The sequence below is a fragment of the Pteropus alecto genome, unplaced genomic scaffold (genome assembly GCF_000325575.1).
Source record: "Pteropus alecto unplaced genomic scaffold, ASM32557v1 scaffold25, whole genome shotgun sequence".
Lineage (NCBI taxonomy): Eukaryota > Metazoa > Chordata > Mammalia > Chiroptera > Pteropodidae > Pteropus > Pteropus alecto.
Genome location: NW_006441955.1, coordinates 6104937 through 6127440, shown reverse-complemented (window position 1 = coordinate 6127440; position 22504 = coordinate 6104937). Strand labels below are relative to the sequence as shown.

General features: G+C 41.0%; 1 protein-coding gene and 1 pseudogene across 5 annotated transcripts; one reads left to right on the top strand and one right to left on the bottom strand.

Annotated features, from left to right (window-relative positions):
• The first annotated feature begins 30 nt into the window (after positions 1 to 30).
• On the top strand, positions 31 to 21579 carry YIPF1 (Yip1 domain family member 1). Of its 5 annotated transcripts, XM_015595281.2 has the most exons (11): positions 63 to 156; positions 439 to 516; positions 888 to 967; positions 4695 to 4858; positions 7824 to 7904; positions 8125 to 8212; positions 9809 to 9925; positions 12928 to 13094; positions 13444 to 13653; positions 17794 to 17891; positions 21032 to 21579. In XM_015595281.2, exons 3-10 carry the CDS (start codon positions 937 to 939, stop codon positions 17881 to 17883), a joined length of 948 nt encoding a protein of 315 aa, XP_015450767.1. In that variant the 5' UTR covers positions 63 to 156; positions 439 to 516; positions 888 to 936; the 3' UTR covers positions 17884 to 17891; positions 21032 to 21579. The 5 variants fall into 5 exon arrangements, with proteins under 5 accessions (XP_024907894.1, XP_015450768.1, XP_024907895.1 ...); XM_025052126.1 differs by lacking the exon at positions 439 to 516 and having other exon boundaries at positions 31 to 156; positions 21406 to 21579; XM_015595282.2 differs by lacking the exon at positions 439 to 516 and having other exon boundaries at positions 31 to 156.
• Positions 9098 to 9215, bottom strand: LOC112485897 (annotated as a pseudogene).
• Positions 21580 to 22504: the final 925 nt, after the last annotated feature.

The following is a 22504-nucleotide window of genomic DNA, read 5'->3' as shown; positions in this document are numbered from 1 at the left end:
GCTGTCTTTTTAAGGAGGCGGGGCTCTGCCCGGAGGAGGTGGAGAAGTTCCGCCTCCCGGATCTCCGGCTTCCGGCAACTCGGAGGGACCAGAATCTGTGCGGAGCATCTGAGGCCCGAGCCATCCTGGGACGGGCTGGACGCCGAGACCCCAGAGGTGAGGCAGCCGGGTGTGCGGGGCTGGCCCGGAACAAAGCGGGCCTGGGATCTCCCGCCCACCGGGGCGCTGCGGCCCAGCTCCTCTACTTAAAACACTGCCTCTACTTTGTGGGCAGCTCTTTTCCCAGACTTGCCTGGTGGGCTCAGGGTGCCCCACGCTGTAGGGTCGCCATCACTCCAGCGCCTACTAATTGCTTAGCTGTGCACTAAGCTCCTTACTGTCTCATTTAATGGCCCCCAACACCGTATGAGTAGGTACCATTACGAACCCATTTTACAGATGAAGAAACTGAAGCCCCGAGGAACCCACAGTCACACAGCGAGAAGCAGCAGCATTCATTTCAGGAATGAAGCCCAGGTCTGTCTGACCCCAGAGCCTGTGACCTTAACCGCCGGCTCAGCTGAAAGGCCTTTGCTTTTTATTGTCCTCACAGCCACCTTTCTGAACCCCTAGCCTCCTTTTTCTCATCCTTTCATCTCTGGGTTGCACCTGATCCCTAACACACAGTGAGTGAGATTGGATAGAAACTTTGGACCCTGCTCCCCGCCCCCAAATTAGTTTCTTTATAAGTTTTAATATTATCTGATGCTAAATGGCTCTCTTTATGTAAACCTAGCAAACCCTACTAAAAAGGGATGCAAATACCATTTTGAACGCTGAAATAAGATTTATTCGCAGATATTTTATTTTGGCATATTTTATTAAGTTTATTCATTTTTCCCTTTTAGACCTCTGCAAATTTGATTCCTTATAATTTGGAGAAGACCCACTGGCTGAATGGCAGCTGTAGATGACTTGCAGTTTGAAGGTACATTAGTTAAGTGCCCACTTTTATCTCTATGATCAATATTTCTGCAGTCACAGCAACAGATTTTCATTACTATACTGGAATACACATTAAAGAAGGTTATTTCAAACGTCTTGGTTAAAGAACGTTGGTCACACTCAGGTGTCTCTGTTTGTCCATACCAGCTATACTTTTTTACAAAATAGCCCTTCAGATGGTAACATAAATTTAGTACAGCGATTACAGAAATGTTTGTAGAGTTCCTGCTTTAGTTCAGCAAACATTTATTGACATCTACTTTGTGCTTAGAACTGTACTAGATACAAGAGAAATTTTTTATACTGCTAACGCAGATAAAAGTGTAAAAAGATGATTATGATGAAATATGATCAGGTGGTTTATTCACTGAATCAGTAAGTATCTCATGAGTGTGACCATGAACCAGAAGTTGTTCTATGTTATCAGTGATAGAAGAGTGAACAAACAGCCAACTTCTTCCCTTATGAAGCTCTCAGTCTAGTGAGGGAGATGTTTGTTAAACGGTTATGTAAATATCTTATTTAAATATTAAATAATCCACAAACGATGAAAGTGCCACAGGAAAAGTTCATAGACTTGGGATTGATGAATACTTATTTGTCTTGTAAACACTTGTGTAGCTCCTAGTATATGGCAGGCACTGTTCTAAATGCTTTACAAATATTAACTCATTTAATCCTTATGTCAACTTTATGAATTAGTTATTTTATTCTCCCTGTTTTACCAATGAGGAAACTGAGGAACAGAAAAATTAAGTAATTTGCCTTAAGATCACAAAGTTATTAAGTGGGAAAGCAGAGTTTGAACCCAGGCAGCCTACTCTCACACCCGTGCTATCTCACTACTACCTGAGGAAGAGATATGAGAAATCCATTTCATCAACAAATACTGTCAGTTCCATCTTCAAACTACATCTAGTATCTGACCACTTCTCACCACCTCTACTACTCTCCCACCATGCTCAAGGTCACAACCACGTCTTGTCTGGATTACAGCCCTTAACCTTCCTTCTAGTCTTCCTGCTTCTTCTCTTGACCTGCTACAGTAGGTATTTTGCAGCTAGAGTTTTCCTTTAAAACCTTCCAGTGGCATCTATCTCACTTGGAGTGAAAGCCAGAGCCTGTTCTGCGCTTCAGAGGCTCTATGTGATCCAGCCCTCCACTGCCTCTGATTTAATCTCCTGCTACTCCTGCCCTTTCTGTCTCTTCTCTACCCATGCAGGCTTTGTCACTGTTCCTCCTAGACACCAAGTACCCTCACCGCTTAGGTCTTTTGTGCTCTCTTCCTGCTGGGGCATTGTTACTCCAGATAACCCTGTGGCTTGTTCCCTCACTCTGTTCAATTCTCACTTCATTAGAGAGGCCTTCCTTGGCCATCTTAGCTAGGAGTACAGTATGAGAAAGTTCAAGCATAGAAAAAAGGATATACAAAGTACCTGTGGAGAGAGAAAGTCCGCTTAATTTCTTTTTTCCTAAGTAATTGAAAGAAGGCCAATGCGCCAGAGCATAGATGGTGGGAGAGGCTATCACAAGGTGAGGTTTGAGAAGGAACAGGAGCTAAATTTCGCAGGACTTTATAAACTATGTTATTGACTCTGCTCTTTAAAAAAGAACATAGGATGCTGCGGGGTCATGGAAGGCTTTTCTTGAGAAGAATAGTAGTATTAGATGAACAAGTGGAGTTTAGGACCCCTCAGGTGGAAGATATTGTGTCAGAAAAGGAACAGAGGCAAAACATAGCATGGGATATGCCAGGATGTAGAAGCAGAGAATATTGGTGGTAGAAATAAGAATATTGGTGGTAAATACCAATCTCTCCCTCAAGAAGCAGAGATGGACAAGAATAATTAATAGAGAGCAGAATATGTGAATAGTCATCATGTGAGAGGTATACACATCCTGTGTTCCAATCAAACTATGCCATCTGCTGTTTCTCAAACACAGGACACATTTGGGGTCTTTGTCATCGCATTTCTTTTGCATGAAATGCTATCCCCATCACTCTGACCATCGTTATAGCAGCTTCTCCAAGAAGCCTTTTCTAAGCCCATCAATTAGATGACTTATTGCCCTCCTTTGAATCTCTTTGTTCTTTTTACTTAAAACATGACACTCTCTGTTCTTCCTTCTGGCATGCCGTTGCCCCTGGTAAGCTATTGCTTTTTAAATGTCAATGCCCTGTCCAATCAATAAATGATAGCTGTAATAATATTTATTATCTCATATCATTCTCCAAATCTCTATGTAAGATAGATATTGTCTACCTTTTATATTTGAACAGACGGAGATTCAGAGATATGGAATAATTTGCCTAAGGTCATGGAGTGTGAGAGTCTTAACTTAAAAGGACTACCTCACTGCTGAGCCTCATGCTGCTTCAACAGACAAAACACTGGAGACTGAACTTAAGTAATTGTAACATATGAGCCATCTAATTAATTTCAGTCACTTTAGTTCTCTCCATAAAACTATTTGCATAGCTGGAAGGCAGTAAGAGTGGACTCAGTTATCGAAGAGCCCCATCCTACTGCCAATTATAGGATTCATGCCATGCTTGTAATGTTATAGCGGTGCCCTGCTGATACCCTGTCTTAGTCCTGCCAAGTTCTAGAGCTGCCCTGAATTGTATTCAGGAGCAACTGAATAAAGTTTGTTAGGATACCCAGAGACAGGAAGGTTCAGTCATTACTTGTGGACATGAATAGCAGAGGTTCTTTTGGAAAGTAGTTTAACAATATTGCTCAAGAGCCTTAAAAATGGTTTTCACCCTTTAACCTAGTGATTGCACTGAGAGGTCTTCATCCTAAGTCAATAACCCAAAAAGCTTTCTCTACATAGAGACTCCTCACAGGATTATTGGTACTAATGAAGAGTTGGAAACACCCCAGGCATTCAATAACAGTGGAATAATTGCGTTAACTTATGGTATCTCTCTCCTACTCTTCCACCCTAGCTGATGGAATATTATGTAGCCACATAAATTATCATTGTAAAGACTCATATAATATGAAAATATCATTTTTATGTAATCCTATATAGAACCGGATACAAAATTGTTTACATAGTATTATCACATCCTAAATTAGGACTTGGACATTGTAGGCATGCAGTGAATAAATGATCGTCACTGGTATGAATCTTAGATAAAAGAGAAATATACCAAAAATTAATAGTGGTTACCCCAAGAGTGATTTTTATTCTGCGGCTCCTACTTGCATTTTTGTCCCCATATTTTCTTCAGCGATTACATAGGACTTATTGGAAAAAATAACTTCCTTTAAAATTGTTTGTACTTGAATCAAAGAAGAGAGATTTAGATTGGGTATTTGCTGCAAGCCAGACACTCTGCTAAGAACTTTACTTAGATGACATTCCTAACTTTCCCAACATTCTTTTAAGTATTATTCTCCCCATTGTGTAGATGAGACCACTGCAGCTTATAGAGGTGAAGTTACTTACTCACATTCATGTAGTTAGTAAGTAGCTGAGCCAGGACTAAAATCTAGGTTTGACTCCAAATTCTGTTGTCTTCATAATCATTTTTCTATGACAATTTGACTTCTAGTTGAGATTTTCTTTTCAGAGCCTTTTGTGATTTGTATCAGACAGGGTCTGTAGCAAAGACAAGGTTGTAACAGCTTGTCTTTAAAAGTATAGCATTTTCAGTGTGGGTAAGGTCTCTGATGCCCTTATGTTCTAATTGATTTCAGAATTTGGTGATGTAGTCACTTCTCTAGCAGCAAACCCAGATGCCACCACAATAAGCATCGACGATCCTGGTGAAATCCCCAAACATCAGCCTGGCTCCTCAAGAGGCTCAGGGAGAGAAGAGGATGATGAGTTACTGGGAAATGATGACTCTGACAAAACCGAGGTTCAAATTTGTCTTTGCAATTGCTTTTTTCTTTTAATTTTGAAAAATATGTTTATGCTTTTATTCATTGTCTCTTGTGTGCCAAATAGAGTGCCAGGCAATGGAAACAAAAAGTGGCCTCTTCCTTGCGGGGATAAACAAATAGGCAAACAGACCATTGTTATACATGGGAAGCACACTGGTGGAGGGGAGCACCAGAGTAGTGGGAACAGAGAGAAGGGGGTTACAGAAAGCTTCTTGGAGTTAGTGAACTTAAACCGAGTCTTGATGAAAGAGTAGGAGGTAGCCAGGGAAGGAAGGCGGGGAAGGGTGATTCAGACAAAGGGACCAATTTTGGTGAAGTCACAGAGGCATGAAGGAACACGGTATAGACAGCGCATCTCCCATCTTCACATACATTGGGAACAAAAGATAGGTGAGGTTAGGCGATGAGGCTACACAGGTAGGCAGGACTCGACACAATGAATATGAATTATATTCTGGAAACTATGGGGAACTATTGAAAGATTTTAAACAACATAGCCAGATATGTTTAAAGATATTTAAGATACGGTGATCATGTGGAGTATGAATTAGAGGCCAGAAGACCCAGTAGAAAACTGTTGAAGTGGTCTAGGCTAGAAGCAATGAAGCCTGAACTCCAGGTGGACACAGATGTATAGAGGGCGAGCTCAGTAGGACTTCGTGGCAAAGGGTGAGAGAGGGAGGGGGAAGATTCTATGGAGATTTCAGGGTTTCTGCATAGGGCTGTATGGTGATTCTTGGGCGGCTTTTTTGATCATAAAGATTTATTTCTATGTGCACTGTTGTGTTCCAGAAAAATCATATTTCCAGTAATATTTTGTAAATGGACTCATGACTATAATACACTAGAGAGCTCCCAGTTTATAGCAGTGGGTTCTCGGGCTTGTTAAAATATTGGCGCTCTTGGGTGTCAGGTGCTCCTTGTGAAAATCCATGAAATATCAAAGTAAGTACTAAATGAAATACAGGAAACTGAAGGTATTAAGTACCAAAGTTTATGCTAAATTAAATACCATTATATGCTAGATATTGTGACAGGAGTTCAGACTTAGAAGCCTAATTTTGAATCCTGGTCTGGCCAGTAGTAATAGCTATGTGTCTTGGGTAAGGTACTTTAACTTCCTTAAGCCTAGGTTTTTTTCATCTGAAATACAAGAATAGTATGTTGACTATTATCATTGTCATTACAATAGTTAATATTTATTCAGAATTTAATAGCTGCCAGACATCATTTAAAGTTCCTTACTTGGATCATCTCATTTAATCTTCAAAACAACCCTGTATGCCAGGAACTATTTCTATCCTCACTTTACAAATGGGAAACCTGAGGCACAGAGTTTAAGTAACTTGCCCCAGTATACACAACTGGCAGGTGGTAGATGGAATTTTAAACCAAGGCAGTCTGAGTCTGAGTCTGTGTTCTTCCTCTCTATGTTAGAGTTAGTGTATGTTAAGTACTTATTAAAATCACTCCCTAAGGAGACAGGAGTGATTTTTAGTATAGATGAATGTATTAGCCAGAGTTCTCCAGAGAATTAGAACCAATAAGTGTATATATAAAGAAAGAGATTTATTTTAAATGGTTTACATGTTTGTGGATGCTTGCTTGGCAAGTCCAAAATCTGAATAGAGTAGGCTCATAGGCTGGAGACTCAGGAAAAGTTGGAGTTTAAGTCCAAAGGCATTCTGCTGTAGAACCAGGAAGGCCAATGTTGCAGATGAAGTCTGAAGGCAATCTGCTGGAGAATTCCCTCTTGGTTCAGGAGGTCAGCCTTTTCTATTCAGGCCTTCACCTGATTGGCTGAGGTCTGCCCACATTTTGGAGGGCAGTCTGCTTTACTCATAAAGTCCACTGATTTAAATGTAAATCTCATCCAAGACACCCTCATATCTGGCTCAGACACACTGATACATAAAATTAACCATCACACTGAGCAATAGCAGGCTTCAGAATTTTAAGAATGGTATAGGGGGAAAAATTTTTTTCATTGAAAACGTGCTGTCCATTATCTTAATTTTGTCTGAATAGGGGAGAGGTTACCAGTATTCCTTGGCCTAGCTTATGGAACATGGGTCTATGGTATTCAATATCTTATAATATTAGGGTTGGGAAGAACCTTCAGTTTCCTCAATTTCAGCTTTCCTTCCAAGATATCGATGTTGTCTGTGGTACGTCAGAAAGACAACTTGAATACTTCCAGAAGCTGTTCATTACCATGTAAAGCAGCTGCGGCCACTGTTTGGACACTTTAGTTGTGAAATAGTTTTCTTTTATAATAAACAAAAGTTATCTACCTATAGTACTACCTTCCCTTGTCCTGCAAAGCTTCCGATTCCATCAGAACCTTTTGCTTGACAAATCCTCTTTAAGTATTCGAAGATGGCAGTCATGAATACAAGCATGGGGCCTATATTCTGCCATCAAACAGTTATGCTGTTGGGACAGGTGTGACCCACCTTGTGTCCCTCTTCTAAATTAGAATTTTGTTTTTTGTGAGAGCTGTATATTTTAAGTTTTCAGTACTTTCGAGTGAATTAATATATCACATTTTTGAGAATTCGGGTGGTGATAATATTAAGGTTTTGAGGGGGTGAGGAAGGAAAATATTTATCTCGACTGCTTTCTGTATGTGTATGTTCGTGTGTGTGTATATATAAAAAGAACGAAGACTGAGACTGAGACAAGTCTAGTGATTTGACCGAGCACCCTCCTAGTGGAGGGACCAGGATTTGAAGCCTTTTGGTGTGACTTCAAAACCCAAGCTTGCTTTTCATCAGGCTGAGAGTTAGGCATGATTACTGCAAAATTGACTAATGAATGCAGAAGAGCTTAGTCTTTTGTACAGCTTGATTTTCCATTAGATCAGCTTCCTTTCTGTTGGTGTAGCTGGAGTAAGAAAATTACTTCTGTGTTCATTATGTTTTATTTTACCTCTGACAGTTACTTGCTGGACAGAAGAAAAGCTCCCCCTTCTGGACGTTTGAATACTATCAAACATTCTTTGATGTAGACACTTACCAGGTTTGTAAAGCAGTTTCACCTGGAGACTTGTTTCTTCTACAGTTAAACAATCAAATAATGTTAAAGCTTTTGTTACTGGTTATAGTCTAACAGAAGTAAAGGTTTGCTAGCATTTGAAAATACTATCATAAGAGCTCTAATAACTGAGTTTCAATTTTGCAGTAGTTGAATTTATTTAAAGAAAAATCTTCAGTAGACTTACTGCTATGTTGTTTTGCAGGTCTTTGACAGAATAAAAGGTTCTCTTTTGCCAATACCAGGAAAAAACTTTGTGAGGTTATATATCCGCAGCAATCCAGATCTCTACGGTATGTGTAGTACCGTTTTGATTCTTTTCCATGTGCCAGTTGAACTCAGGTGAGTATGAGAGTTGCCTGAAAAGGTGGAGCAGTGCACTGTTGGCAAGGCATGCAGCATTTTATTTGACGCTTCTGAGCTTCAATAGCAACCCTTGCAAAGAATTTTGGAGAAAATGCAATTATCTGCTATATTAATGCCATGATTACAAGTAAGAGTATGTTCTTTGAAAGTCTTCAAATGACATTACAAATAAGGCAAATTAAGTTACTTTGTCTAAGAGGAGATGTTGATTTTAATTTTAGAGGATTGGGGCAGGCTCCTGAGTGTGGAGAAGATACTCATACTTTTTTATTGATGTGCTGAGTCCCAGCTCTGCCCACAGACAGACTGGCTCCCCTTGGGACTCAGGCAGCAGCACTGGAAGTCTGTAAGAGGGCTGGGCCAGGGGATGACTGTCACCCCCAACCTCCCTGTTGTCTGAGGAAGGTCAGAGGTCCACCCAGTGCTTTGCAGGAAAGGGCTCCAACTTCAGTGGGCTTCTGTGTTTGAGGGGAGAAGAGAGCCAATGGCTCTGAGTGATGTATGTTATTTGTATAAACATATACACACATATACACACAAATATGCATTTACTTATATGTATATGGAAATTTCTGGCAGGATTCACTAGAAACTGGTTGTATTGGTGAACTCTGGGGAGGGGAAATACATAGCTAGAGGACAGAGAAAGAAGAAAATTTACTTACTTAATTAATTAATTTTACTATTTTTGTATTTATGTATGTATTTATTTATTTTATTATTGTTATTTTTTTTAGGCGAGGCAACCCTTGGTTGACCTCACAAATTTCAAGGACCTTGTCAGTTTACAATCCTTTATTTTTTATTTTTTACGCCTACAGCACCTGGTCTTCCTAGGTGGTCTCCCATCTAAGTACTAACCAAGCCCGACCTTGTTTATCTTCCAAGATCAGATGGGATTGGGCTTGTTCAGGGTAGTATGGCCTAGACATCCTGTACTTTTTAAACACTGAACTATGTGCATGTATTACTTTTTCAATAAAAAAAAGAAAAAAAAGCCGTAAATACCCCCACACATGCACATACCCCCATGGTGAACTGGTAGATTAAATTAACTCTTCCCTGAAGCATTCTGCTTGTCCTACTCTTGCATTTAGACTGTAGAAGGATCTGTATGAGTGAAGCTTTTTTTCTCTGGCATTAACATTTGGCACTTAGATAAGGGAAATAACTTTTGCTTCCTGTATCCTGATGGTGAGGGTTTAACAAAATGTCCATGAATTATTTTTTGGTGATCCTCCAATAAAAGAAGCTATAAACAAATCAGTGCCTTTATTCACCTAATTGTGGGAGGTGTTTTGGCCTTTACATTTCAATCCCCCCTGTCTTTAAGGCAGCTAATTACTGAGTTGTATGTTTGACCTTTCAAAAAAAAGAAAATTTGCATTGAGTATTGAATGCATCAAAAATTCCTTTTCCCTTGCTTACATGAATAGGGCAAGGGACATAGGGAAGTATTCTGTAAGAGTTTGAAGACTGGTGCTTCATTTTCTTATCTCTGAGTTTTCTGGTCTCCTTTGCAGGCCCCTTTTGGATATGCGCCACATTGGTCTTTGCCATAGCAATTAGTGGGAATCTTTCCAACTTCTTAATCCATCTGGGAGAGAAGACATACCATTATGTACCCGAATTCCGAAAAGGTTGGTGAACAGCTTGACTCATTTAGAATGCTGTCAGTTTGTAACCATGAGTTCTTTTTACCTACTGAGTTTTTGGATCCCTATGTGTAGGTGTTGCAGCCCCTGCTTTCTGTATTTCATGGTTCAAACATATCTCGTGTCTCAGAATTTACCACCCATCTATATACATATAATCTTTTTTTTAAATTGTGATAAGATATACATAACAAAATTTCCCACATCAACATTTTTAATTGTACAATTCAGTGGGATTAAGTACAGTCACAATGTTGTGAATCCACTCTTCTGGAAAACTATAAGAGAATGCCCAATAGCAATTGGAATTTATCCAAAGAAAAATATACAAAATATGTAAAAAGCAGTATGCATGAAAGTCTCCATTGTAGCATTAGTTGTGTTATCCAAATGTTGGAAACAATAGGGGCATTGTTATTTAAGTCATGATAACTCAACTAGCTAGGTTTGTAGCCACTAATTATGAAGCTCTAGAGCAAGATAGGAGACTGATAATCCAAATTTATGTCTGTGCTATTAGCAACTTTGTTAAAGAGGAGTCTACAAATGGTCAGGGCCTAGAAGGGAAAATGCAGACATGAGTGTGTCCTAGTGTTGGGCTTATAGATGACATTCTTGTTTTAAAACTTCCTTTCCTGTGGTAATATTGGATAATTTAAAAAAAGAAAACAAAAAACAAAATAGCTTTTAGGGACTTGCAGATGATGACCACCCCAAAATGAGGAGGTTTGATTAGGAGATTGATCAGTGCCACCTTCTCAATTCTATCCTTCGCTGCCCGCCTGCTCTCCTATTGAGAGGCCGTGCGTAGACTGTATAAGAGCATGGTCTCAGGAACCATGTCACTGGCTTCAAGTTCCAGCCCCACCACTCATTAACTTCTATGTTGTCAGACAGGCTATTTCATCTCTCTTGGTTTCTGATTTCTTATTAGTGAAATAGGAATAATAATATCTATATTATAGGGCAATTGTAAGAATGAAGAGTCGAAATATGCAAAATAATAGTTAACATTTATATATACACAAACATACATATGTATGTGTATATATATATATATGTATAGAGATATGTATTACCTGTGTGTGTCTGTGTGCCTCTGTGTATCCTTCCTTACTTTTTTCCCCTGTACCCTCCATGCCCATTTCCCCTTATTCTCCTCTTTCCTTCCCCATATTGAGTCAGACCTGAATTAAATCTCAGCTCCATTTGTCAAATGGCGTTTGAGTTTAACTCCATAAATGTTATCCATGACATATAGACTCTAACTTCAAATGGCTCATTGGTTAAGCAAAGAAAGACAGGTAAATGAATATTGCTATAAATGGTATGTGTTAATTTCTATATCTGAGGTATGTATAGATACATTGACCAAAAAAAGGAGTGACTTACCCTGCCTGAGGGTTTGGAAGCTCAGGACAGGTCTTTATCTGTTCTTATCCTCTTTGGCTGGGCATCTCAGTATCAGAGAGTCATGGGATGCATGTACCAGTAAGATAGTCATTGCCTCTTATCAATGAACAGTTTTCCATTTTATGTAAAAGATATAAGTCACACATCCAAGGTCAGATCTTGCTTCTACTGCTTGTTAATTATTTGACCTCGACCAAACCACTTAGCTTCTCTGATCCTATTTCTTCATCTCTAAAGTGGAGATATAGAATATATGAAATAATGTGTTTACATGTTAGTTAACAATATAAAAAGCTAATTATTGAGCATTTATTATTTCTCAGTGTTCTCAGTATACCTGTTTTTACTCATTTAACACTAATAATCTTATAAGGTACTATACTGTTATTATTCCCATTTTACAGATGAGGAAACTGAGGCAGGAAGGTTAAGTAACTCACCACCTGGGGTTACTTAGCTATATGTGGCAGAACTAGTATTCTGCATCCAGAGCCTGTGCCCTTGACTGTTATACAATGTTGCCTCTCAATAAAGCACTCAGTGTAAGGCCTGGCACTCAGTGGCTAGCTGTAGCCATAGTAGTAATTCCTTCTCCCTTCTTTTAGTTATCCAAGAAAAAAGCAGTAGGTCAGCAAAATTACATTTGGTTTAATCGAGGAGTTCTCAACATGAAAAAACTGCTCTGGGAGCTAACAATGTTTCGGACAATGGCACGTCTTAACCAGAGTCTGACCATAATTGCTAGGGGTAGCTTTGTTCTTACCAAGAGCTTTAAATTAATTACCTGCTGATTTTCATGTAGGAAGGGCTGGTGCTGTGGGCTTAGCCACGCATTATGATCCTCCCTTCCAGAAGAGGGAGAACGAATCCTCTAGGGCGTGCTGTTGCTGCTGGAGGAGGAGGAGGGAGGTTCAGTAATATACTGAACATTGCCGTTCTGAGGAGCCGTTAAATAGCTTTTCCACCACAGAGAGAATTATTTAAAGAAGAAAGTGAAACTGGAGAATATTTTAAGCAATTCATCAGTGAGCTGGAACTCCCTATTTCAGAGACAGAAAGAACTCTAAATAGCATACAGAGCAAGTTAATCTCTACCCAGGGCATTTTAATAAATTTGCTAAAGAAATCAGTGTCAGCTCTTGTTACACTAGGAAAGAGGACGTGTTCTTCCAAGGGGATAGTTAGTTGGCTTTTATTTGATTGAAATGCTCAGTATACTTAAACACTTGTAGTGTGGCCCTCTGAAGTATTTCAGTTGCATAATTTAGTTTAATAGTAAAAATAATTAATAGTATTAGTTGTTAGTTATTAAACAAATTTTAAAAACCATATAAGAGACTGCTGGTCAGCACCATAAAGACAAATGCTAAAGATTCAGCACATTTATAGAGCACCTACTTCTGTGTCAGGTACTGTGCCAGGCTCAGGGACTATGCACACCAGTAAGGCACGATCCCATGGTCCAGTGAAGTAGCCGGATGTGTTAGGAAGTAGGTCCAGTAAGGTCCTGGAAGTGCTCTGATAGTGCCCGAAAGGCTTCATGGGGATTAAAATTTATGTCCTGTCATCCTCAGTGTCCATAGCAGCCACAGTCATCTATGCCTATGCCTGGTTGGTTCCTCTTGCACTCTGGGGTTTCCTCCTGTGGAGAAACAGCAAAGTTATGAACATCGTTTCCTACTCGTTTTTGGAGATTGTGTGTGTCTATGGATATTCACTCTTCATTTATATCCCCACAGCAGTAAGTACCATATTTATTCTGGGTAATGCCCTGTCCTTGGTTGGAAATTCAACCTACATCATTATTTCTAGCCTAACGCCTGAAAAATACCCTTTGAATTTAGAAATTCAACAGGAATGTTGGGGCTGGGGAGCCAAGTGCCTTCACTGGATCTAAAGCCCTTCCTTATGAAAGCATTCTCCTCAGTCTGCATGCTGGTGGTGTTTCTTCAGGCTCTGCTGAGAAACTAGAGGGGCAATGGGGGCCCAGTGTTGATTGGCGTATGGGCCTTTATAAACATGTGCCTGGAATGAACAAATGCCTCTCTGAAATGCCTCCCCAAACTCCTCCCCTTCCTCTCTTCTTTCAGATACTGTGGATTATCCCCCAGAAAGCCGTTCGTTGGATTCTAGTCATGATGGCCCTGGGCATCTCAGGCTCGGTCTTGGCAATGACATTTTGGCCAGCTGTTCGTGAGGATAATCGGCGCATTGCACTGGCCACAATTGTGACAATTGTGTTGCTTCATATGCTGCTTTCTGTGGGCTGCTTGGTATGGTCTCATTCCTGTGTTATTCTGGTGTGTATTAGATGCAAATACTTTCTGAAAGACCTCAAACTGTTAGAAGTGATGGTTCTTTAAAAACTGGCTCCAAGAAATAAATATTATTTTAGATAGACTATCCTGGATGAGGAGTGGTAAAGTCATGAGAATTCGATTGTCATCTCCCGCTTCACCTAATTTCTGAAGTTTGGTTAAGATTTGGTGTATGGCCAGAAGAAGTGGGGGTGGATGAGTGTCTATAAATAGGATTGGGCAGTGAGATGGGGAGAATTCTGCTTTTGGATGCCTTTGTTTGTTTTCTGCACATACTGGAAAGAGTTTTGAAGTTTAAAGCCTCATAGGTAGAAAGCTTGAGAATGAATTCAAATATAGGAAAGGGGAGTTATTTTTCAGGTGAGGAACATTTAAAAGAATTTTTGAGCTTGTGTGTTTAAGTGTCATTTCAGGGAGAGTATGTACTTTTGAGTCAGACGGGTCCAGATTGAAGACCAGCTCTGTCACTCACTGTTTATGTGAGCTCGGTACCAAACTTCTCTGAATTTGAATATGATGGGTCCTGCCACAGAGGGTTGTTGTAACATGGATATAATGGGTCCTGCCACAGAGGGTTGTTCTGAGGATAATATAAAATGATACATATAAAGCACATAACATAAAACTTGTCCCATAAATGTCTATAAGTTAGATCCCTTTTTATTGATCCTAATGAGACATGGTTTTGTATCTTCTATATATGTGGTGCACAGAAATTGCTATCCATGCCCTTAATAAAGCCTGGCACAGGGTTTGAAAAAACTGAGTCCAAGAACGTTAAGGTCAGTGATGAAGTAAAGGACATGCCCATGGGAAGATGCCCACGTAACCCACGTCTAGACCCTTGGACAGGTTTTGCAGTTGTGGGAGGAAATATTTCTTTAGTACCATTTGATCATTAACACTTTTGTGTAGACAACCATGGTCTCGTTAAGTGCATTAATAAGATCCCAATACTTTATTCTTGAACAAGTCTTATAAAAAGTGCCAAGTTCTGAAACACAGACCTGATTTACATGTGCTTTACATGTGCCTAAGCTTTAGATCCTTAAGACAAAGACTGTTGCTTTGACTCACGGCAGAGTGACACTGTTAATTTCTGGCAGTTTAATCTGTGGCTGATCCCTTGAAATGTTGCTGTGACCCTTCTGTCTGCGGAATAAGAATGTCCTTTTCATTGTAACTGACTCACTGTAATGCCTCTCACTGGCGTCTTCCCATCTCTCTTCTGAATTTTTTCCCCTTTATAGACCTGATTGAGAAGTTGGTGGAGAGAAGGAGGCAGGAGAAAAGAAATTGCCTTATTCAGTTCTAAAAAGAGGAGCGAGGCAGATTGGACAATGGGGCAGGTGTAGTTGTGGTTGTTGTTGTTATTATTATCCCATTTCACCTGGTACCTGTGGCCGGGATTGTTTACTTCCTATGCCTATTACTCCCTTTTGGGGTAAATGACACTGAAGTTAGAATTTACTTTCCCATCTTGCTAACTCAGGAACTTTCTAAAAGAGAGCACAAAATGAAGTGGAAAGAGCACTGGACTGAGAGCTGCTTAACACTGTGAGCCCAGGCAAGTGACTTAACTCAGAACCTTGGTTTCCTCATCTGTCAGGGAGGTTCATCTTTTTGTGGGCTTTTGTGAGACTCAGTTAAATGGCTTTGAAAGCCCTTCATATAGTATGACAGTTTCTTCAGATATAAAGAAGTTATTAAAAGAGCCCTGTGTCATCCAGAAGCTGCCAGGGCCACTCTGCAGCTTTTTCTTCCTGAGTGTCCCAGTGAGAGCTATCCAGGGTCACACAACTCTAAAGACCGTGCCCTTTCATCGGTGCCTCTCACTGACATCCTCCTGCCTCTCTCCTGTACTTCTTACCCATTATATACCTTGTTGAGAAGTTGGAGGAGAGAAGGAAGCAGGAGAGAGGCCATTGCCCTGTTCAGTTTAAGGGACTCAGAGGAACTGGGCAGATTGGACAGTGATGCCAGGAAGTAATTGCAGACATAGGACCTCATCTTAGAAAGAAGCACAGTTTTCTCCTCCTCAGGGAAGGGAGTCATCCTCGATTAAATGTATAGCCAGGCGCCTACTGTGCCTGGGGTTTTGTTCTCCACACTGAAAATTTTCTCCTCCTTTCTCTTTTGGAGAAGGTGTGCAGTTCCAGAGGGCTGAAGTAGAAATAGGAGATGGGTCTTAGTCTTAGTTCTATGACTCCCTGCTTTGGTTATTTCCCTTCTCTGGACCCCTACCTCTTCACTTAGAAAAAGGAGCTGTAGAAACATCTTTATTGTAAGGATTGAATGGTATGTGCAACATGAAAAATACGACGAACCATACAAAGAAAGACATTATTATTGGAAGGGCCGGCCAGGAGGGGAATTGGCAGGGGAGTTATTTGAGCCGAGGGGAACTGGCTGAACCAGACAGCTTGGCCTTCTCACTCTTCCCTGGAGAGCACAGATTGGTGTTTTTGCCTTTGTGCAATGAAGCACAAAGACAGTCTTACACCTGCTGAGGTCCCCTCGGTGCCGCACTTGTATATGATCTCTGAGTTTGTACTGGCACATACCTGGCAGGGATGACTAAGGAAGCAGCAGAGGGTACATCCTTGGCTGGTATGACTGGACATGTATGAGCCTATGTTTGATAGCAGAGGTTCCTATGCCTTAGTATTTGTGGAAATCATGCATCATAGAATTATAATTTGCCCTTAGAGATAATTTTTTCCAATCATTTTGTTTTACAAATAAGAAAACTGAGGCCCACAGGGGTAGAGCGACTTGTCCAAGTCACAGTGCAAGTTACTAGCAGAGCCAGGCTTAGAACCTGGGCCTCTTGGCTCATCCCACGTAATGACGGCTTCTTCCAGTAGAGTGGAAGAAAGGCATTAATCCTGCATCATGGCTTTGTGGCTCAGTGCACCTGCCAGATAATTGGAGGGGCCCCAACAACAGCAGCATGGCCTCTGTCCCCCCGCCCCCAACTCTTGAAGTTAGGGACTGTTTTTGCCTTGCCTTAGAAAACAGCTTCTGGAAGGGGGGAGAAACAGCTTTTGTAAGGGGGCCTGGGGGAGAAAGACTTTTGAAACTAATAGAATTACCCTGGGGATGTGATAAACTAGGGAGTCTACAGCTAGAAACTTTTTGAAATGGACTATTGAGGAGTTAACCAGGGAATTTGGGAAAGCTCCAGCATGTTGCGTTGGTGCCCCCTTCTGGCTAATAGAAAGCAGTACTGGTGAAATGGTTCCCGACTCGGCTGCTTTTTATCTTTTTACTTTCCTAACGCCCTGACTCCAAGGGGGAGTCATGACCGAGCAGTGGTCCTTGATTTATTAACGATTCACCCTTCCTTTGAACAACCAGTGTTCAAGGCTAGTGAGATTGGTATTTTCCTGGGCTAAAGTTAGGATTCTCAGACCTTGAAACAGGTGGGAAGATCCCCTTCAATGTTCTCTCTTCCACCTCCTTCTGATTTTTGACAGTTAAATTGTAGATGTGAGTAAAAGCACTTAACTAAACCTTTCATTTCCATGCTGAAGAATTACGAGGTACGGTCTGCCTAGCACTTTCTTTTAGAGGTCTGTACAGAGAGCCACCTGGTTTAGCAGCAATCTATCGTAGTTCAGTTCATTAAGTATTGATTGTTTACATGGTGTGCCGGGCCCTATGTGAGGGGCTGGTGACACAAAGACAGGAAGGATACATACAGCCTTTGGAGGAGAGACCGTATAATATAGAGATTAAGAGCTTGAACTTTGGAGTTAGAAAGACCCAGCTTCGAGTCCTGGCTCCATTACTCATTAGCCAGTCATGTGCACCTGATTGAATGACAGCCTCTCTAAGCCTCAGTTTGTTCATCTGTCAAATGAGGATAATAATAACAACCTGACTGGGTTGTTGTGAAGATTATTGCTCAATATTGCCATTGCTCAATAAATGGTAGCAAAATTTAAAAAGGCACTCACAGTTGAGTGAGCGAGACAGACAAAAACAGTAATGGTTGTAGTTCAGTGACAACCAGTGTGGCAGGGGGAACATAGGGGCCACAGGAACCCAGAAGGACTGTTCGCATGGAGTCTAGAACACACTTTTTTAACTCCTGTTATGGGTCTCCTTTTTCGGCAGGCATACTTTTTTGATGCACCAGAGATGGACCATCTACCAATAACTACAGTTGTTCCAAACCAAACAGTCGCAGTAGCCACGTCCAGCTAAAGAGGAAAGTAAGAGATTATATTTTTTTTATCTTCTTGCTGTGTGGTACAGTGAAAAATAGGCAGGTGCATCAATTCTGTTGCAGTTAACATAAGAACACAGAGGGCCAGAGCCTTTAATCTTTTTGCACAATTCAGTGTGGTGTGTGTGCACATGCCTGTATATATGAGTCTCTCTTGCTGAAGTCTTCAACTCTGAAATCCATATGATCTGACTTTATAGCTTTGAGAAGTATGAGCTCTTAGATTCTTCTGTAAGAGAAGCTCCTATCTTTGGGTCCCAGCATCCCCTCTCCTCTAATCACTGTCCTCTTCCCAGTAGTACAGTATGGGTTTACTATCCTGGCAGGTTTTTCTAGTTTCCCTGTGACTTCTCAGCTTGGCTTCAGACTCTGTGTGTGACCTCTCTTGAATTACTCATGGGTTCTACAAAGCTTACGAATTCTCATGCCTGGTTTGCTCTATGGGCCTCTGATGATTCCTCTGTCAATGGTTGGCTTAGAGGGTCAGAGTACAGGAAAAAATGTCAATTCCTCCATGGGCTGTTCCTTGTCTTCCTGTTCTACCTCCTCAGTATATAGAGGCTGCAGCCATGCCAAACTCTTTACCATTGCCAGAATACATCAGGCCTTTGCATCTGCTATTCCAGATGTCTGACATGTACTTCCCTTCCAATGGTCATCACTTACCTTGTTATCCCCTTATACCTTGTATTGTACATCACAGAGGGGGTCTGTTTAAATTGGGTGCTGAAGGTTAAGCAGAAGCAATCAGTTACCCATTGTTCTGAAAAGAGTAGTTAGCTGCCCGTGGCTTTCGGGAAGGTGAAGGCATAGGCTGTTCATTGGGGCACAGTGATACCACATCACTGAGAACAAGAAATCAAAGCCGAGATAGAGAGGGACAGAGGTAGGGACAAGGGTGACAGTTGCTTGAGTCCTTGCAATTTTGGCTCAGAATGCCTGACATCAGCCTAGTGAGGCCCTAATGAGGGGCTGGCTCTCTTGCCTGCTCGTAAGCTGAGACTTCAACTCCTTTCTTACATTTTGGTTAGGAAGGCTCCAGACCAAGTGTCCCTGGTCCTTTAAACCTTAAAAGTCAGAAGCTAGCATCTGAGAACAGCCCAGCCATCAGGGCCCTTGCAGACCTCCCATCCTGATTTACACAGATTTGATACCTCTGGGCTTTGCTCAGATCTATAAACTTGGGTGTCAGTGCCTCCATTTGGGTGTCAAGTCTCCAAATGAGATAGTGATGAACAGTTTCTTTGGAGCCTCCTTGGCAGAAGCATCAATCGCTTTGCCAATGTGAGGGGCTGTCTAGAGCTCCAGGCACTGCAGATTTATGAGCTGGCTGTGCCCTCTACTGTAATCTCTGGACTCCCAGCTTTCACTGAAAAAGTATGGCTTCTAATCTTGCAGATAACCTTCATGTAAATCTGTGCATTGGAGGGCTTAGCCTGGAATGGATTACTGAGAGAGCATTAACCCTTTCTCTCCCTGAAACCTCAAAATCATAGGGGAGCCTCCAATTACTTTTCATCGGGGAAGTTACCCCTACATAAGTCATTGAGATGTTATAAAGAATATCTGGCTTCCTTCTTTGCTGCCTTCCTTTTTAAAAATTAACTCATCATCTGAGGGCCTTTGCCATTTCTCCTCTGAGCCAAAACCCTGGTAAACTCTGGAAACTGTACCTAGGAAGTCTTACTTTGGCTGAGGGATGAAGTATCTGAAGGGCCACATCCAGATTGGGGCTGCCTTTCCAGGGGTGGTGACAAATGAGTCTGTCCAGAGGAGCATGGCCAGCAGATATTTATACTGCAGTGTGAGAAGGCTTTAATGAGAGATGAGCAAAGGGTTTCAAGAGACTCCTTTATAATTAATACCCTCCTGATTTGATACACAGGGTTTATGTGCAATTATCCTTTCACTCACTCATGTCAAGAGTGTTCATTTTATAAGCCAAAGCCATGAACTTTTTTACTAGGTTTATACACATCAATTCTTTTATTCTGAAGTCAGCTTTAACTCAATGCTATAATCCCCTTTAACACAGCATCCAGACTGCGTGACTTCACACCATGGCTAACACTATTTTCTACCAGCTCCTTATTCTTTTCCACACCATGTCTGAAATGTCCCTGCCGACAGAATCCATGGGCTATTTCTTTCTCAATGTTCTTCTTTGTTCCCTTTCTTTGAGGTAAATTGGGAGACCCTGGAGTGGCAAGTGGGTCCACATAATAACTTTTTATTCTTTCTTTAAACTTATTTGTGGAAAATTTTAAACATAGACAAAAAGTAGAGTGGATAGTATAATGAATCCCCATGTACCCATCAGCTGCTTTCAACAGTCGTCAACTCCTGTGTCATCCATACCCCCACCTTTTCCCTCTATTATTATTTTGAAGCAAATCTAAGACATCCTATTATTTCCTCTGTAATATTTAAATTCTAGATCTGTAAAAAATACTCTTTAAAACATAATCATAATACCACATATACTTAGTGTTTGAATTTCACATTGCAGTTGGGCGATGTATCTCTTAAATCTTTTAAATTATTGAATCTCTACTCCGTCTCTCTCTTTTTCCCTTTGCCATTTATTTGTTGAAGAATTATTTATCCTGTAGTTTCTCACTATCTAGATTTTGCTGATTATATTTCCATGGTGTCTTTATACATGTTGCTCTGTCCTCTTTTTTTATCTGCAAATTGGTGGTTGTATCTGAAGGTTTGATCAGATTCAGGTGTTTTTTTTTTGGCGGGGGATTGGGCAAGATTACTTGACATGTGCTGTTAAATTCTTCCATCCATAAACTCATAATGTCTAATTATCTTTTTCTCTTTTGATATTAGTATCCATTAATAGGCAATGGCTAGATTCGTTAATTCATTAGGAGTCAAAATAGCGATATTTCTCTTTCCTCCTTTGTTTATTAGCTAGAATACTTTTTAAATAAAACTTTCATCTACTATTTGGTTATTCAGTGATATAGTTTATATAAGAAGAGCAGTCTGGTGGCAGCAGACTGCTCTGGTGTTCAAGTTGTACCTTTAAACATAAATAAATGTGCTTAGCACAATTTAGCTCTTTCCTGTAGCGGGGAATCCTTATCTTGAAAATTACTCTTCTTTGTTTTTCAGTCCTCTTTTATGTCTTTTGGAATGTGATTCTTTTGGACACCAAAGCCAGCAGGAAAACCGATGGAATGGCACCAGCCCCTAACATCTGGATGGTGCCACACTGAAGCCTCATCACCTATTTAACAAACAAAAATTAAATTAGGAGTCAAAATTGTCCCCCACATGTGTCTTTCAGCTCTTTTTTCTCTCCTGTCGATGATCGTTGTGACTATGCGCTGATATGGAATGAAACACTAGAGAATGGGTTAGGCGGGCTCACCTCCATTCCTATTTGTCTCTCATGGTCATGTGATGTGCTTCATATTAGGTGTGCCCTGAATACCTGAAATGGACCTATCCTAACTTCTGATGTCTTTTCTCTGAATTGTGTACAGATTTCCGAGGTGATCCTCTTCTCTCCAAATGCTTGCCATCCTAGAGTGGCCAAACAGTGTGACCTTTGGTTGGGATTCACTGGGAGCCTGAAAATTGGTTTTTGGTGACCTGATACTAGGCAATTGAACCCAATGGTTGCAAAATAAATACCTCATGTGACGTCTGTGTCTGCACTTCATGACTCTGATCTCAAGTTCTTCCTTGATGGCTTCAGCATGCTGGAGGCTGCTGAGAATCTGATTTAATGTGCTAGCTGCTGTGGTGTGGAGGTTAAATTGAACATCTGCATTTTTCTTCCTAAAAGTATGGAACAGTGGATTTAAGGAACATGCTCACTTATAACCTACTTTGACAATGATTTTAGAAAATTCTTATAGGGAACTTTGAGGGCCTCTTCAGGGTGGCATGACTTCCTGGCTAGCGTGCATTCAAGGGAGAAACCATTAACACCTCAGAGGTACTTATTTATACTTTATATTAAAAATACACACCATCCGGGAGGCTGAGCTTCTGCCAGGTCAGGATCGTTGATTCCCTACTGTTTCTGTTGTCCTCTTCAGGACAGGAGCTCCCTCTGTATTTCTGAGTAGACTACAAAGACACATTTGGACTTAAAGGCTGACCACGCAGATGAAGGAAGATGCACACAAGTTTAGGCAACAGCGCACTTAAGGTCACTTGGCAAACTTCCCATCAAGTGCTGAGTATCCCCCCCATTAATTCACTCGACAGATATATATTGTACATCTACTGTGTGCTGATCACCATTCTAGGTATTAGGGCTAGAGCAGTGAACAAAACAGACAGGGTCCCTGTTCTCATAGATCTTACAGTCCGGTGATCGCTGCTAAGTGGTTGCCAGCCTCAGGCTCTTTAAGGCAGCCATTTCCTCCTTTGAACAACTCTTCTGCTCCTGTCCCTGGTTGATCCTAGCTTTGCCCCTGGGCCTCTCAGAACAAGTCTGAGCCTTTTTCCCTTTGTTAACTTCAAATGTTTGAAGATAGCTATTCTGTGCCCCCTGAGTCTTCCAGCTAAATATTTCTTTTCTCTTGAAGCAGTCTTCAGAGAACTTGGTGTCCACACCTCCCAGTCACCCTT